We start from the raw sequence: 16,059 nt of genomic DNA, 5'->3' as shown, positions 1-16,059 counted from the left end.
CAGTTTCTATTTCTTTTCACCATTGTATTTAAATGTAGCTGCATTTTGTTACATCCTTGGTAGTTTTAGAGTTACTTTGCCATGTCTTCAGTCAACCTGCACGTCACCTCTACATGTATTAATCGGGAAAATGCAGATACACTTTAGATAAGTTTGACTATTCTGAAGAAAATTTTTTTTTTTTTACCTTTTTAACTTTTTTTTTAAAGAAACACAGCTAAAACCTAAAACATCGTTTCACCTCGTGGTTCTTGTTCAGAAATTACTGCAAACTCAAGAGGGATTAAAGACAGGCTTTGTTTCATGACTAGATTAAAATGTCATGTTGCTCCAGATTTTCCAGTTTGTTTGTGCTTACCGTGCCTTGACAAAGGCGCCTGAGCCCATTCTGCGATCGAAGCTGAACTTCCCATGGTCTGGGGGAAAGGCCGTGTGAGTATCTCTTTCTGCCACTCGAGGTTCAGGGGTTTAGTCTTTATATGACCAGAAATAAAAGTGCACAGCAGGAGCAAATGACAACTTCTGTCCTTGCAAGCTGGTTGTGTTTTCGTAGGACACCTGAGACGAGGTGTTTGGAGTGGTGTACCTGAACTACATCTCCCAGCAGCCTGTGCTTGCTGGCTGGAGGAAGCAGTCCCGGTGCTTCCTCCTGGACTTTGGCAGAGATTTTAAGCGTGAGAAGTGCCAGGCTCTTGCTGTTCCTGTTTCACACAGCCTGCGTCTCATCAAACACCAGCAGCCTCCTCTCCCCCAGCAGAGCTCGATGGCGGTGCAGGTGACGGTTCTGCCTTCCCTCACGTGTCTGTTCGACGACCCCGTGCAGATCTGCGTGACAGGTCTTCTGCCGCAGCAGGAGGTCACCCTCAGAGCCTGCCTGGTGGACGAGGGTGGGGAGCTCTTCCAAGCCCACGCTCGCTACAGGGCTGGGAGCAGCGGGGAGCTCGACCTGACCCGCTCCCCAGCCCTGGGGGGCAGCTACTCCGGAGTGGAGCCTATGGGGCTGCTGTGGTCTCTGCGCTCCAAAACGCCCTATAAGCGGCTGGCAAAGAGGAACGTCCTGACCCCTTTCCACGTGGACTTGGAGGTGTATGAGGGCCACGGGGACATGAGCCGGTTGCTGGGAAATTGCACCCATGAGCGAAGTTTTTTAGGAGAGGGAGTGAAGAGGATTTCAGTCAGAGAAGGTCGGCTTAAAGCAACTCTCTTCCTCCCTCCTGGTGAGTTTTAATTCCGTTCTGCCTTTCCAGGTGTGAGTTGCATCGTACATTGTGCACTGCAGCCACTCAGCAAGCTGGCACAAAGCCCCCATTATGGTTCCCTCAGCTGGCACCGTGTCCAGCCACTGCCATCCACCCAGTAGCGCAGGGCAGCCACAAGCTTTGCCCAGGCGTTGCAGAGGCAGGGGGTGTGGTGAGGGCAGCAGCAGCAATGCGAGGCATCTCCTGGCTTCAGCTGAGCAGGGAGCAGGACCTCTCCTGGCTGAGGGACCTGGGGAAAAGTGTGCTTATTTCCCAGCTCTTCTGACAAGCTGAGAGGGCGGAGGCCCCTGGTTTTGGCCAGAGCTGTAAGGTGAGGAGTGAAGAGATGAGGTGGGAGCAATTGGCTGGGGTCACAGTCGGTCAGGGCTGCTCCAGCAGCTGCCGCAGACTCTGAACTTGTGTCTCTGTCTCTCTTTGGCTTTGGGAAAGCCAAAGGAAGAAGTCTGTACCTGCTCAGCTGAGCAGCTGAACTGCACGCGATACTTAGAAAGATGGGGGACAAACAGGGAAGGCAAAACCTTACACAGACATCACATTTGCAAAGTTCTGTATAGAGACAAGGATGAGACTGGATCCTGAGTAAGGCTCTGAGTCCTGAACTGTTTATTTTCCTTGAGCAGTACCTAAATGTGAGTATCTTGCTCTGAAGCAAGTAAAAAGTCCCTTGCAGCTGCTGTGACACCATATTTTGTTATGGGAAGTTTCAGCTGTATCTGGTGGTAAGAATGGGCAGAGCAGCAGCAGGAAATGAAGATCATACGGCTGCAGGAGGAGAACTGAGAAACCCAGAGGTGGTTACCCAGATGAGACTGAAGCCTGAATTGGTGCACGTCAGTGATGGCATTTGTTGATGCATTTCATAAATCAGGTTTTCCCTCCTCGGAAAAGCTGCTAGCACAGTTACTGAAAGAACTCATGTAGTGATACTGCACTTAAATCAGTCCCCAGTGGCCTGACAACATCTAGGCCAATTTCAGCTGAAACTGGTGGTGGGAGAACAATGCACAAAATACAAACTTCCTATAATAAATTCCTAGACAAGAGAAGAAATATCCAAATTAGCATTCTTACAGGGAGAGAGGTGCTGTAAGGTGAACTCATCTTCATAATTACACAGCAGAGAACTGACTAATGGAGAGGGACTGTGGAAACTAGGTTTCATACTCTGGGCTGCTCACAGAAATGCTTGGGATAATCCATATAGGAGACAATCATACAGGAGAGGGAATAGTAATTTCTTTATAATCATCTCAGTTAATTAGGCTGGGAAAAAGAGTCCAGTTATGTTGAGTGTGTGCCTCAGAATGAGAACCTACATGTGTAAAGCTTCAGAGGATGATTTCCTTTTGATATCTACAGTCTGTATGTGCATTGAGGGGGTGCTACTGAAAAAGCAACTCTAGAAAGTTTTCTTTGTGAGCGTGTATATATATTTATCTCTCACTGCAGGACCAGGACCATTCCCCGGACTTATCGATTTGTATGGATCTGGAGGAGGTCTTGTTGAATACAGAGCAAGTCTTCTTGCTAGCAGAGGCTTTGTGACTCTGGCTCTGGCTTACATGGCCTTTGAAGATCTACCTGCTATGCCAGAGATTCTCGAACTGGATTATTTTGAGGAGGCTGTACGCTTTTTACAGAAGCAGCAGCAGGTAGGAAACAAATTATGGTACTTTTCCTACTGGAAGATACTCTCTAATTTCCTAATGTGAAATGCTATAGGTCACTGAATGCATGAAAATTTCTGAGATGTAAAAGGAGAGAGCACGTTCAGACAGCATGATCTGAGGTGGAAAACACCATGCCTCAACTCCAATTTTTACAAGTAGTTGGATGAAAGTTTTGCATAGCACCTTATGACAGTCCATGGAGTGTTGTGCAAATGAGTATTTGTGTAATATTTATATCAAAGTAGTTCCCAGACTAGAAGTGCAACTTCTTAAGCACAAGTTTTTTTATTTAAAAAAAAACAACAAACAAACACAAACAAACAAGAATTTAGAAGGGAAAAAAATCCTTTGACTTTTTCTACTATTTCTGAGAGGTTTCTGATTCTGAGTAAGTTTCGCAGGACGGTAATAAAATGCTGTAACAGCAGGACATTTTAACAATTATAGTACTGGAGAGTATGCCATGTTTTAAGAAGCTGGGGTGGTATTAGGATATGTATGTGGGATGAGAAAAACACTTATGGCAATATATCATAATACTTAAGCCAAAAGAGACCAAGAGAAATTAAATGTAATTTAAGCTTTGAATGCAATGCTACTTAATGTGGTTTTCATTTCACAAAGTTGATCATGTCAGCCCAGGATATGAGTAATTGATAATGGTTGTTTCAAAACTGTTTGTGTTGTTCCTCATCGAGCTGTAAAACTTACAGAGTATCTTACAAGACGCACATTACAATGTGAATTTGGTGTGAAGAGCCTTCACTATAAATAAGTTGATTTAAACAGTTGGGCTTACTCGGCACCAGGCATAATCAACCTTGCGTGTTCCAAGACAAAGCAGAAGATAACAGGTCAGCTGTAGGAGAGTATGAAAAAACAATGGCAAGAAAGAAAATCAATGCATGTAAACCCATGAAAAATTGGTTTTCCACAAGGAGCCTGAAGAGAGCAGGCTGGGACGAGTGTTTGGAGGCAAGAGCAGTAAAATGTTCAGTACTGAGAGAAAGTGTCAAGCCAGGGTGCAGAAGAAGCAAAAAGGCTTTGTCTATGGAGTTCACCAGGAAGAAAAAGTGTTACGGGGGAAGAAATGCAGAGTTCATGGTCATCCTTCTGGAGGCTCAGCAAAGGGATCAATATGGGGGAGAGAGAACATGAATAGAGAAAGGGCAAAAACCAGAAGGTTTTAATCATACAAGGAGTGAGGAAGCTGAAGAGGGGGGAGATGTTATGTCAGCCCAGGATATGAGTAGTTGATAATGGTTGTTCCGTAACTGTGTTTCAGGTGAAGGATACTGGGATTGGCGTTTTGGGCTTGTCTAAAGGAGCTGACCTAGCCCTTTCCATGGCCACGTTCCTACCTGGCATCAAGGCAGCTGTCAGCATATCTGGAAGTGGTTTTAATTCTTTCATTCCCCTGCGGGGGGATGGCTTCACTATTCCTCCCCACCCATATGATCTGGGGAGGATGAAGACCAGTAAGGAGTCCGACCTAGTAGATTTTTCAGAAATCCTAGATGATCACAGAGACCCTGCAACGTGGCATTGTCGCATTCCCATGGAGAGGTCCTTGGCCAAGTTCCTCTTCTTGTCAGGGCTCGATGACATGAACTGGAAAAGTGACCTGTATTGCCAGGATGCTGTTCAGCGCCTTCGGCACTGTGGACGGAAGGTGGAGTTTTGCTCCTATTCTGGAGCAGGGCACCTCCTGGAGCCACCATACCTGCCTCTGTGCCAGGCTTCCATCCACAAAGTGCTTGGTTTGTTTGTGCAGTGGGGAGGACAATGGAGGGAGCATGCCAAAGCCCAAGAAGATGCGTGGCACAGGATACAGGCCTTTTTCCGGCAACACTTGATGGACTCGGGTATTCCTAGGAGCAATCTGTAGTAGAAGTGTCGCTGTCAGTGGTCAGCTATGGTGGCAGGGTTAGTATTTAATTTCTCACTGTATTAGGGCCGGAATCCTGGAAAACTATTCAAAGCTTCCTAGCCTACCTCTCTCTAAACACCATTGTTGCATAATTGGGTATTTTCATTTCTCAAATAATTTCCTGTTTTTGAGTTGAATTTTAAGTGTCATCTGTCCCCAGCTACACTGTAGACTGGCGCCATCTGATCTGTCTGTGCTGGAGCCATCAGTGAGAGCCCACCATCCTGTCATGCAGACTGTTTGTGCCCAGCTGTCTTTGCTTTCAGTCTCCAACCCTCTCCCTTGGTAGCAGGAAATACTCTCAAAGGAGGAGTCCTTCATTGAATTGTTCAGTATTACACCTTTAATTATCTTAAATATAAACAGTGGTTTCTCAGGGCAATACATCAGTACATGTATTCACCTTTCCTCTTGGTATGTCATTTTCTCACATTCCTTAGTAAAAAATACGCTACAATTCTGATATGAACTGAATAAAGAGGCACTCTTCTGACTTATTCTGAAGAGCAGTGACAACGTTTTTTTCTGGTACTTCAAAAGCCAGAAGAAATTAATCTTACCCTGGTTGCACTGGTTGTATCTCCTGCTGACTCCAGATACCTTACATGTCAGATGGAAGTTTGCACTGTGCTACTCAATAAATACAATGTGTACGTGTGTATGCACACTTTACTTGAAATCATCTGAATGAAGTCTTTGAAGACTGTCTTTATGCCTGTAAATACACAGGCAGCAGTCCTGGTGCAGTCACAAGCTATCCCTTCACCTGGCTGAAGAGTTTCTGTACAGGAGTCCTTACCTCTTGTCAGGAACAAGAATGGGGGAGTTTGCAGAAGGGTTCTGCACAGTGCTCAAGATGGGGGTGTTGCAGATGCGTTAAGTACCTGCTTTTGAATGTTGAAGCTTAGTTTATCCCTGTTTTGGGGAGGAAGAACAATACCATGGCTGCTGCTGAGTTCCCAGGAGCCCTGTGGAGCAGACTGTCCTCCCTGTCTTGCTGCTACAGCAGAGAGCTGTGGGCTCACTGGCAGCTAGGAAATGCCACACTGAAGAGAGGACTGACGCTGCCTCCTGGGGAAGTGTGTATTAACCTGCCCTCTGCTGAGGTACAGACCTGTTGAGGACAGCTGGGATGTACCTCTTGCAATTGCAGGGTACTGGCAGACAGCAGTTTGCTGACATTTTCCAGAGATCAAATGGTACCAACTGAGCAAATTTTGCCTCCTGGAGCAGTCGAGGCTCCCGTTCTGACCACAGAAGGAGGTGGGGGTCCATCAGGATTTCTGTTACTACCTCTTCATTTCTCTTCGTGCTGTGTGCCTTGTGTCCTGCACAAATTGTGGTGGTTGTAAATGTTTAGTGAGTGGGTAGGACCTGACAGAAGAGCAGTGTGTAGCACCAAGGGAAGTCAAACACATTTGAGCAGTTCAATTTGGATAAGGGACATTTTCTTTTCCCTCATTTGTCTGTTTTATTAAAGCTGTCAGAAAAGCCTGGGTTTTCCATCCAGATTTGTCTCCGACTCAGGCCACTGTACTGTGAGAGTCTCTGGAAGATGAATAATTTTGTTCTGTTTTTACTGAACACAGCGAGGCTTATGCAGTACAGTGAGTTTTGTGGGACAACATTTTAATCCCTTCTGAGATGAAGACGAACTTTCTCAGCCTTCAACATGCAGTTTACAGACCTGTGTTTTGAATTAGAATATTGTGAGCTTCTGAGAAAATAGATTTCCTTTAACTAGAGGAAACTGCAGTTAAAAGGAAAAATACTTTGGGCCAGCAAAGGAACAATGGGTCAGCGATGCTTTCTTATGGTCTGTTACGTTGCTGGTTTCAGCAGTCACATTCAAAGAAATCATTGCTGCAACAAGAGGAGGGAGGGAGCTGCAGGGTGACCCCATCGATGACAGCACTTCATAAAACCTCTTTGTTGGTCTGAAATTAAAGCTTTGCTATCCAGTTGAAGCCCATTTATTTACCACTTGGATGGCAGCTGGCAAGAAAGGTCGAAAAGGCTGATGAAGAAGCAAGGAAGACTGAAAAAGCTGATTTAGCTGAGCAGCTCTGTGCCATATACAAACAAGAAAATAGGTCAGCCAATGCAGTTGCACAGGGTATTCATTTTAAATCAGCTGGCCTTTTTAGAAACTCATTTTTGAAAGTTATCTTCAGGAAATAGAAGCTGGAAGGAGACTAACATCAAGTAATTGGAAATGGCCTAATTTCAATACAATGCTTCTGCTTGTTCTTGAGCATGTTCTGCAGTGACAGAGCTTTGAATTGTTAACGTTTCTTCTGCTGAAGGGGTGAGTTAGACGAGTGGGGCTAAGATGACATTTTTCCAAGGTTTTCTAAGGTAGTGGCAAAGATTGTACTAATCACAGCCTGTAGAGTCAGGCAGCTTTGCATAGTTTCTGCAGGGTTACAGAGGACAGACAACATTATTCAAGAACAATGTGAAAGTTACAATTTAATTAAAGTTAATAGATCTTCAGCTGCAAAAGAGAGACCATGCCAAGCACAACTGATAAAAGTAATAAAAAGGGGACGGGGAAAGCTTTTGTTGTAGTCTGCTTGTAATTGAAAAGTGCTTCAGATGAAATAGCAGATCAAAAAACTAGCCTGAACCAAAAAATCTTGACTTGATGCTTGTATCAGTCCTTTTGTTTAGCACTGCATATCTTAATGAGAAGAGCTTGTGACATGGCTCCTCAGAAACTGGGAAGCAATATCTTCTCACATGTAAGCTGATACAGGAGAGATGAAATATCTTTGTGAAGGTACCTATACATCAAGTCCTACGTCTCTGCAGTAATGGCTATTTGAGACTTCAGCAGAATTTTACCAGGAACTGCGCTGAACAAGGAGATTTCAGTGCAAATGTGCTCCTGTAACAGCAGGAGCTTCTGACCTGGGAGAAGCAGCGTCTCTGGATGGCTTCTGCAAGCAAGCTTCTTTCATGGCCTCAGGGCAGAAGGTTTGAAGTGAAAGTTGAGAATATGTGAGGTGTAATTAGAAGTGCTCTTTCCCCATTCTCTGTTTCTGTCCCGTGTGTTTGGCAGCCTAAAGACAATCGGGGAATTTTTTTTTTTTTTTTATTCAAAGCTTACCCAGTTCTCTAATACGTTACCAGATCATGTGTTATCAAGCTCTAGGATAGGACCACCATTTGATGACAAAATAATAAAAAAAATAATCAAAATTTTGGCTATGGTAGTATTTTGCTAAAAAATTTATAATTTTACCATTTCGGAAAAAAAAAATCACCATTCTGCACTTTTTAGTGCTTTATGTATGTCATTTGGAAATGGAATCTGAGCCAAGTGTAGTATTTAGTGCAGAAAAGGCGATATTCTGACTGAAGCTTGGCTAGAAGGAAAATTAATGCTTCCAATGAACTAATGCTCTCTGCAGCAATTTCTGTAAAACAGCACTGTCATTTATCATTGTCCAGACAAAATACAGGGATTCTAAAACTCACTGTTTTTTCAGAGTCTTTAAAAATTGGCCGTGCAAAATGTGCATTAAACATAAAAATGTCTGTGCCCTGACTCCAGATACCACTTAGAGAAAATAATTAAATAAGTTGCATTCCATTAATTTAGGCTTATATCTTTTCAGTGTCTTAAGCCACTGAACATTTAACACCTTGCATTTAGACTCTAAAGTTATGTCTACGTTAATGTCGCTTTAGTTAAAACTTGTGGTTTCCTTTTCCAGGCTGTTGAAGAATACCTTGCTGCCCAAAGGGATAGCCATGCTGTTTTCCTGCTTGCTGATCAGAAACCCAATCCTGGAAAAAAACACAAAACAAAACAAAACAAAAAACACAAAAGGAGATTAAAATGTTTAGCTGGGTCAGAGGAGGAAGTAGCAGGAACATGCACTGGGTTATCAGGTGAGCCTTTTGGGGTTGCTGTGGCACTCTGCCAATCCAAGATAACCGAGTAGCTCTAGCAGAGCTTTTGGTTATGTTTGTAATAACCAATCCAGTGGATTCTAAATTCTGCTGCAGTAATCAGCTGGTTTGATCTTGTCATTGGAGCCTGTAGGTCACAGAGCAGCCAAGGCTAGGTACAGAGCCAAGTGTTGTCTCAAAAGACAAACTGTTATGACTGAGCAAGAACAAAACACTGGAGGAGCCATTAGGCACACTAGCAGAACGCAGCCATCTGTAGAGCATTCTTGTTCATAGCCAGCCTGCTCAACTTTAAATTTCTGTTGACACAAGTTGCAAAATGCCAACAGTCCCAGGAAGACCAGGTTCCCTCCCTGTGTGACGTCAGAGAAGTACACAGGTGACAGTGCAATTTGTACATAAAGATGTATAAAAGTGATGCAGTTTGTCTTGGAGTGAGATAAAAAGGGCAAATCTTTCAGTCTGCTATCTCTGATGCTCTGTGAGAATCTCCTATGTAGGTTAGGTTGCTGTTACGTTGATAAATATGTGCACTGGTTGAGCTGCCTCTGTTCACAAATTCTGGATGCTAAGGCTAAAAATTCAAGTAGGAAGCACTGCCTTTGAGGTCAGACCTTGACACTGCAGAATTTGGGAATGACCATGTGAGCTGGACTCGCTGCATTTGGCCTGCTACCAGCCATTGCTCCCTGCCAAGCACTGAGTGTGACACAAATACCAAACTTCTGTGCTCCTTTGTGCCACTGACAGAGTATTGCTGATGCTAGATTTAAATCCTCAATTAGATAAAAACACATCTGTCCTTTACTTCAACCACATCAACTGTGTTTCCCATTGGTCCTCAAAGCATCTTTGATTTTATAAAGACTGGGAATCTGTTGAGAATGGTCCCCCACTCTGCACAAACAAACCCACTCTGTGTGACTTACCATCACACCAGTGCACAAGGATCCTATTAGGTGCAATAGGAAAGCATTGGATAAATTTATGTAGGAGGGATCCTTCAAGATTAGCTAAATTCAAAGACGCTGCCTCTGCCTCTCAGAGACCCAGAACCACAAATTATATGAGCCTGGAAGAGGGTTCTGGAGAATTACCACAACGGACTTGCCCTGTTCCTGCACTCTTCTGTGGACATCTTTTTTGACCACTGGCAGAGCCAGGATGCTGGGCTAGATGGTCTTCTGGGCTGAAGCAGAGAAATCAGTTCTTGTTTGTATGTTTGTTTGCTACATGGTGTTTTTTTATTTATTTTTATTACTATGAATACGTTTGCTTTTGTAATGGAGTTCTGTTTCAGATCTTCAGAAGTCTCGCACCAAGTTTTGCTTCAGTAGACAAAGTGCACTCCAGCTGCTTCCCCCTGTTCATGCTCTGGCACATAATCCCACCTACTTGTTCCTAAATTCTACACTTTACTGCAAAGCAATAGGTGAAAAGAAACCTCAGCAACTGTGAAGTTAAAAATAGGGCTTGCTCATGTGCAGTGATAACAAGCGTTTAGAAAATGCAATAATCACGCAGTGAAAGGAGAGCAAACATGAGCAAAGCAGAGGAAGAGATTTTGATTTTCCTTATGACACCTTGTCATTTGTTTCTTGTGAGGGTTAGGAGCTTTTTCTTATCTCGATGTAACACACCATGAGTCAGTGTTAAGGTGCCTTTGATTATAACCTCAAAATGCTCAGCAGATTCACACCTGTTTCTAATGTGGAGACAGTCCTATCTTGGCCATCTGTCATGTCAAGGATTTAATCAAGGTGTCTTTTTTATTTCCAGGGGAACTTACATGATACTAATATTCTTGAAGATGGGAATTTTTAGATGACGTGCACAAGAGGAATAATCCTTTTCGGTTTGTGACAAGAGTGGGTTAAGAGCAGCTGAACTGTACACAGGTCATGTGGTATTAAGTCAGGAGCAAGCTCTTGGTCCTTCCTTGCAGCACCATTGCCCTGCAGCACTTGGGGCATTCGTCTTTCTTGTGATAGGAGTAGCAATGTCTAAAGGAGGAGAAATGAAATATTTTTGGTATCTTTCTCACTTGACAGAGACCTGATTGTTACATCAAGTGGACACCAACTCTCAGTAAACCCTCCGTTAAATCCCCAGCATGCAGCCCTGGGCTGCTGTCAAGAGCTGCAGAGAGAACACGCTGCTTTATCTTTGGGGATGTGCCAGTGGAGTGTGTGCTGTCTGTTGGAAAGTGGAGCATGATTATGTTGTTCTCCAGTGAAAGGTATGTTTCAAAGGTCCTTATTTGCTGATAAAGCCGTCTTTTCATCTGTCAGGAGAAGTTTGTAATTGGCAATTCATATATAGAGGGGCTTCTTCTCTCAACTGGACTACAATTTATGCAGATGTAATAAAAAGAAGTCTTTGTGGTGTAGTTAGAGGATTTGGGGGTCCATGAGGGGTAGTTGCTTTTCAAAAACCACCTTTTAAAAGCCCAGAAACAGGCAATCCCACTGTGTTGCAAGTCAAGCAAACAGGACAGAAGACCTGCCTGGCTGAACAGAGCACTCTGCCTGGAACTAGGGTGGAAAAAGAAAATATATGACCTCTGGAAGAAAGGTCTGGCTTCACAGTGAGAGTACAGAGCTGCAGCTCACCTCTGCAGGGAGAAGACAAGAAAAGCCAAAGCCCAACTTGAGTTGACATTGGCCACCGTGGTGTCAGACAACAAAAAAGGCTTTTCCAAGTATGTCAAAAGCAAGAGGAGGTCAAATGAAAACACTGTACTGATACTTGGAGACAATGGTCATCTAACATATTATGGAGGAGAAAAAGGCAGAAGCATTTAATGCATTTTTTTTTGTTTCAGTATTTAACAGTAACAGATCTTGGGCTGTCTGGAGCTCAGAGTTGGAGGACCATGACTGGGGGAGCAGTGACTTCCATCTCTGGTAACCAAAATTGTAAGGAAACAGCTGCATAGGGAACAGTAAGGAGAGACATGTTAATAAGGCAATATGACTGGTTATTTTTTTCCTGCAACTTTTCATTAAATATTTGTGGTTTTTTTTTTTTTTTAGGTTCATGATATCTAATTTCATTCAGTCATATTAGCTGTAACTGAACATTATGGTGTAAGATTCCAAACAACGATTATGATAAATTAACTTGTTAGTTGTTCCTGATACTGAAAGGGAATTGACAGTAAGAAGCCATAGTGCTATAGTTCAGTTATGGAGATACCTAACATGTTATAACTGCCACAGTGCAGTTTTAGTTGGCTTGTACTGGAACAGTGCAAAAAGGTGAAGCTTGAGAAAATTAGATTTGAGGCTGACTGTTGGTCTGATGCTTCTCTTTGTGTATTTGTATTTTTTGTATTTATTTGTATATTGTATACGTATATTAATACAATATATTAATTTCTATATTTTTGTATTATTTGTACCCTTCTCTTCAGACTAGCTATTACAGTCCAAGCCTCCCTATAAATGACTTGCTTTGCCTTATAAAAAAAAAAAGGAAAAAGGGGCAAAAAGATATCCTACGGAAGAATCTGTACATTTGATTTGTCAGCTCAGGAGCATCTTCACAGGAAAAGGAGGGTTATGATTTCAAACAGCCCTAGATTTTATCGTGGACAAGGGTTGACCTTTTAAATCAAAACTTACCATGAAAGTCATTCTGTAAAAACGTAACCGTAAAGAAGTTGATTATGATTGCCGTGGTAGCATTGCTGTTGCAGATCCTGCAAGACTGATCCTCCTCAATCTCAGTTACCTCAGAGGACTGTTCATCGTTCTTGTGATCAGTTAAAGGTTAATGCCTTCAGCTTGTTGTCACTGATTTACTGTCTTACACTCTTTCAAATGATTTCCAAAACTTCTTATCATCAACATTTTATCATCATCCTTCAGCTCTGTGAAAGCAAATATTGTGCAGCTTAAATATTCTGATTTCTTTGAAGTGGTCCATTAGAAGCTCTGCTGCCTGCTACTATCTCACAAGGGCTTTTTTTTTTTTTTTTACTAGTTTCTACTAGTAAAAATATGTATGAAAAAATATGGGAAAATATGTAGAGATATTTGACTCTAGTCTAGTATATGCAGTGGAATTTCAGTGTGTGCAATACCCAAAATCAGTATCATAACTCAGCTAGGCAAAATCAAAGATCAACTAAAATAGACATATAAATTGTACATTTCTGAAGAAAAAAAAAGTAACCAAAATCTACATTTTGTATACTTTCATAACCAAGTGTTTTTGCAGTACTCCCTAAATTTCTCCCCTTGATAAAAGGAAGTGTGTGAGTGTGTAGATGGGTGGGTATAGATGTACACACGTCTGTTGGGAAGGAGGGAGGGAATGGAGAGTGGAAAGAAAAGTAAAAACAGAAGATTAAAAAATGTGTTTTGTAATTACTTATATGTTTGGGTTTTTTTGTAGACTGTAAGTTTTCCAGCAGAAATCTCCTTCTGCCAGAAGACATATATATGCAAGTGAAAGCAAGATGGCCCAGATCCCGACCAGATGGCCGGTTTCACCGTGCGGTGCCTGAGGTGAGTGTGTGGTAACCACCGCCTACTCTGGGATTAGGAGAACAAGCATGATTACAAGGTACCAATTGCTCAGCTGCGACACGAATCCTTTTATTCTCTGTAAGACAATGAATGGCAGCATTACTGGCTACTGCAAGACACAATACCTAGTTAGAAACAAGTGATTGAAATCTGTATTTTGTATACTTTCATAACTAAGTGGTTGTGCATTCAGTTATTATTAGTACAGTTATTGTCTTGGGAAGCTGACAACTAATGCTTTTATGAAGAGGTAATAACTGCTTTCATCACTGAAGCTCTAGTGGCAGGCTGTAGAAATTCTCTCAAGAGAGGTCTCTCACTTTGAGGTTGATGTAGCAACCAGGAGAACAAATCTACTTCATTTTTTTCAGTCTCTAATCAGACGTGAAAATAACAAGGTCCTTTGTTCTCTAGTTGCTGGAGTGTCTTGAGGTAAAAAAGGTATTTAAAAAAATCATTCTTTCTCACACAGAACAAAAGATTAGCCCTTAATTGCATAACTCTGTTTTATCCTCTTAAAGAAAGGAGGTAAAAGTCTCCTTGAAATTGCCATTAAGTTAACAGTTGGGGATCTCCATGGGGTTTAGAAGGCTGAGGCTCATGCCTCTGTTTGATCACATTTTCCCACTTCCCAAACTGTTATTCTGATCAGCAGGTTGTTTATAGTGGCATGGTTGGGTTCAGAAAAAAAGTCTTGATTTTTATTCTACGTCAGAACAGCAAATTTTGAAATTTGGTATTTTCATGAGGTGAAACCTTTCTTTTATCAGCCAAAACCTGACACATCATATAATGTGAAGTTAGTCTTTCTGCTAATTTAGTTTCTTTAGGATACATGGCTCTTGTTGTGCCCTGTGTTTCCCCTTTCTGTATCTGGAATATTGTGCTGAGAAGAGAGGGTGAGGAGGACCAGAAATAAACATTAACTTTTTTCCTTTTCTTGGTTGTCTCTGGCTAAGTACATTTTGCATAGCCTAAGGAACCATAGTCCACTAACAAAAGAATTGCTTGAAAAAAGCCCTATTTCCCTCCTTAAATGGCCTTTTCACCTTTTGAGACCTGAGAGAAAGCTTTGGTTTTGGGAGGTGCTAGTAGTTCCTAAGCAGAGAGTTCAGTTGTACTCAGGCCAGAGCTGTTCTCTCTGTTTCATTTTCTGTTCCATTTGTTTTCTGGGTATTTTTTTCTTCATCATTTGTGTCTGCCTGTCTAGCCATATAGCAAGCGCCATGCACAGGACAGTAATGTGCTGAAGCAGGTAATACCACTCTACCTGCTATTTTACAAATTTAAGAAAAATAGCTTGACTTTCTAAGAACATGGGGGAGGCATTTGCTCCCTGTCCTTTGCATGTGCAACTTCTCCCTTCCTCTGGTTTGAGAGGAGAGTAGAATTTTTTAAAGAGTAATTTATTATTCTCTTTACTCCTTTCATTTCTTCATGTAAGCCTGGCTTTCCAGTGCTTCTACCTTCCTTTCCTGCTCCCCGCAAAAGAGCATAATTTTGCATTGTTGATGAATGTCAGCTCAGACCTCAAAGGAATGCAATTTTCTGGGCTCAGGAAAGAATCTAGAGGTTAGTTTCATAAATCCTGTATACGCTCCGTGACTGTTCTTAGCCAGCTTTGGCAAAAGAATCATTTCATTTAGCACTCATGTAGTAAAACACATTTCTTTTATGACCTCCTAGCCAGCTGTTCAGGCTAAATTATTGTACATACAGTCACGATTTGACTAATGCCTGTGCATGTCTCAGTTGCTTTCCTGTTATTCTGTCTGTAGAATGGTGCAAAATTCTCCTTATGAGGTGGCATTTCTGGAAGACAAGGGTCTCCTGCTACACTGAAAAGTAGGGGGGGGATTTATCTGTGGGTCAACGCATGCACTCATCACAGTCAGGGAGGTTCTAGCTGAGAGGTGACTTAGTATGCTATGGGCAGAAATGCAGTTCTCTTCGGAATCAAAAGAGCGTCTGTGTCCTTCTTGCTGTGGTCCCCCGTTCTCCAGTGCAAGGTTCCATGCAGAGATGATCAGGAATGCTTTTCTCTCAGCAAGATTTTCCTGTGTGTGTTTTAGGTTTTTATTAAAGAAGTGTGAAAACTGAAAGTTTCTGTTTTTAGCATGTTTCCATTGTTTTCATGCCTCTGGAAGTGTCAGGTCATGTATCTCCAAACAGACTTTTCAGCAGAAAGAGAGAAAAGAAAAGCTCTGGTTTCTCAAAAGACATTCATCATCCCACCAAAAAATGTTTCACTGAAAAAAGAGATGTTTTGATCAGCTTAGATCTCCCAGCACTGTTTGCTTGGCTGGTAATTCTGCAGCACCCTCCGACAGCTCTGACCTCCTGCAGGCCAGGCACAGCACCTTATTCACTTTCAGGGAAGAGTCACAGGCCAAACCACTGTGCTCTTCTGCTGCTGCCTCCAGGATAGCCAGAGGCCTGAACTTCTGATGTTTATCCTTCCTGTGTCCATTGCTCCTTTGTTTTATTCTCTTCCACTTCAGCCTCTTTCACTCTGCTAGGTTTTTGAATTCTGCCCTTCTTTCTTTCCTCATGTCTTTCATTTGAAGCATGCCAGCTTTATTCTGAGCTCTCATTGTTGACAAAGTTAATAAAAATGAGTTCCGTGTCTATTATTATAATGCATCCATATTACAGATCAGAGTGATGAAGTACATGGAAAGGAAAGGAATTATCAGCTCCCAGGCTTTAGTCCAATTAGCAGCTTCTCAGACTACAACATACTT

At 42.4% G+C, this 16,059-nt stretch overlaps 2 protein-coding genes across 3 annotated transcripts in view; both read left to right on the top strand.

Annotated features, from left to right (window-relative positions):
- Positions 1-33: 33 nt before the first annotated feature.
- Positions 34-8,658, top strand: LOC118244828 (acyl-coenzyme A thioesterase 1-like). Of its 2 annotated transcripts, XM_050711326.1 has the most exons (4): positions 34-1,217; positions 2,709-2,911; positions 4,215-4,855; positions 8,582-8,658. In XM_050711326.1, the coding sequence occupies exons 1-3, from the start codon at positions 764-766 to the stop codon at positions 4,815-4,817; spliced, it is 1,260 nt and encodes a 419-aa protein (XP_050567283.1). In that variant the 5' UTR covers positions 34-763; the 3' UTR covers positions 4,818-4,855; positions 8,582-8,658. The 2 variants fall into 2 exon arrangements, with proteins under 2 accessions (XP_050567283.1, XP_035395986.1); XM_035540093.2 differs by lacking the exon at positions 8,582-8,658 and having other exon boundaries at positions 4,215-6,130.
- A 19-nt stretch (positions 8,659-8,677) lies between these two features.
- PLA2G4B (phospholipase A2 group IVB) overlaps positions 8,678-16,059 on the top strand; it is a 55,038-nt gene continuing 47,656 nt past the window's right edge. Inside the window, exons 1-4 of the mRNA XM_050711325.1 lie at positions 8,678-8,759; positions 10,832-11,019; positions 11,605-11,698; positions 13,182-13,294. The gene's annotated coding sequence lies outside the window, so the exon portion shown is untranslated. The remainder of the gene's footprint in view (positions 8,760-10,831; positions 11,020-11,604; positions 11,699-13,181; positions 13,295-16,059) is intronic.

The sequence above is a fragment of the Cygnus atratus genome, chromosome 5, assembly GCF_013377495.2.
Source record: "Cygnus atratus isolate AKBS03 ecotype Queensland, Australia chromosome 5, CAtr_DNAZoo_HiC_assembly, whole genome shotgun sequence".
Lineage (NCBI taxonomy): Eukaryota > Metazoa > Chordata > Aves > Anseriformes > Anatidae > Cygnus > Cygnus atratus.
This window is presented reverse-complemented; position numbering and strand designations above follow the sequence as displayed.

Coding starts and splice junctions, on each gene's coding strand:
- LOC118244828 (XM_050711326.1), top strand. CDS start 764: ATGGCGGTGCAGGTGACGGTTCTGCCTTCCCTCACGTGTCTGTTCGAC. Junction 1,218..2,708: donor AACTCTCTTCCTCCCTCCTG/GTGAGTTTTAAT, acceptor CTCTCACTGCAG/GACCAGGACCATTCCCCGGA. Junction 2,912..4,214: donor TTTTACAGAAGCAGCAGCAG/GTAGGAAACAAA, acceptor ACTGTGTTTCAG/GTGAAGGATACTGGGATTGG.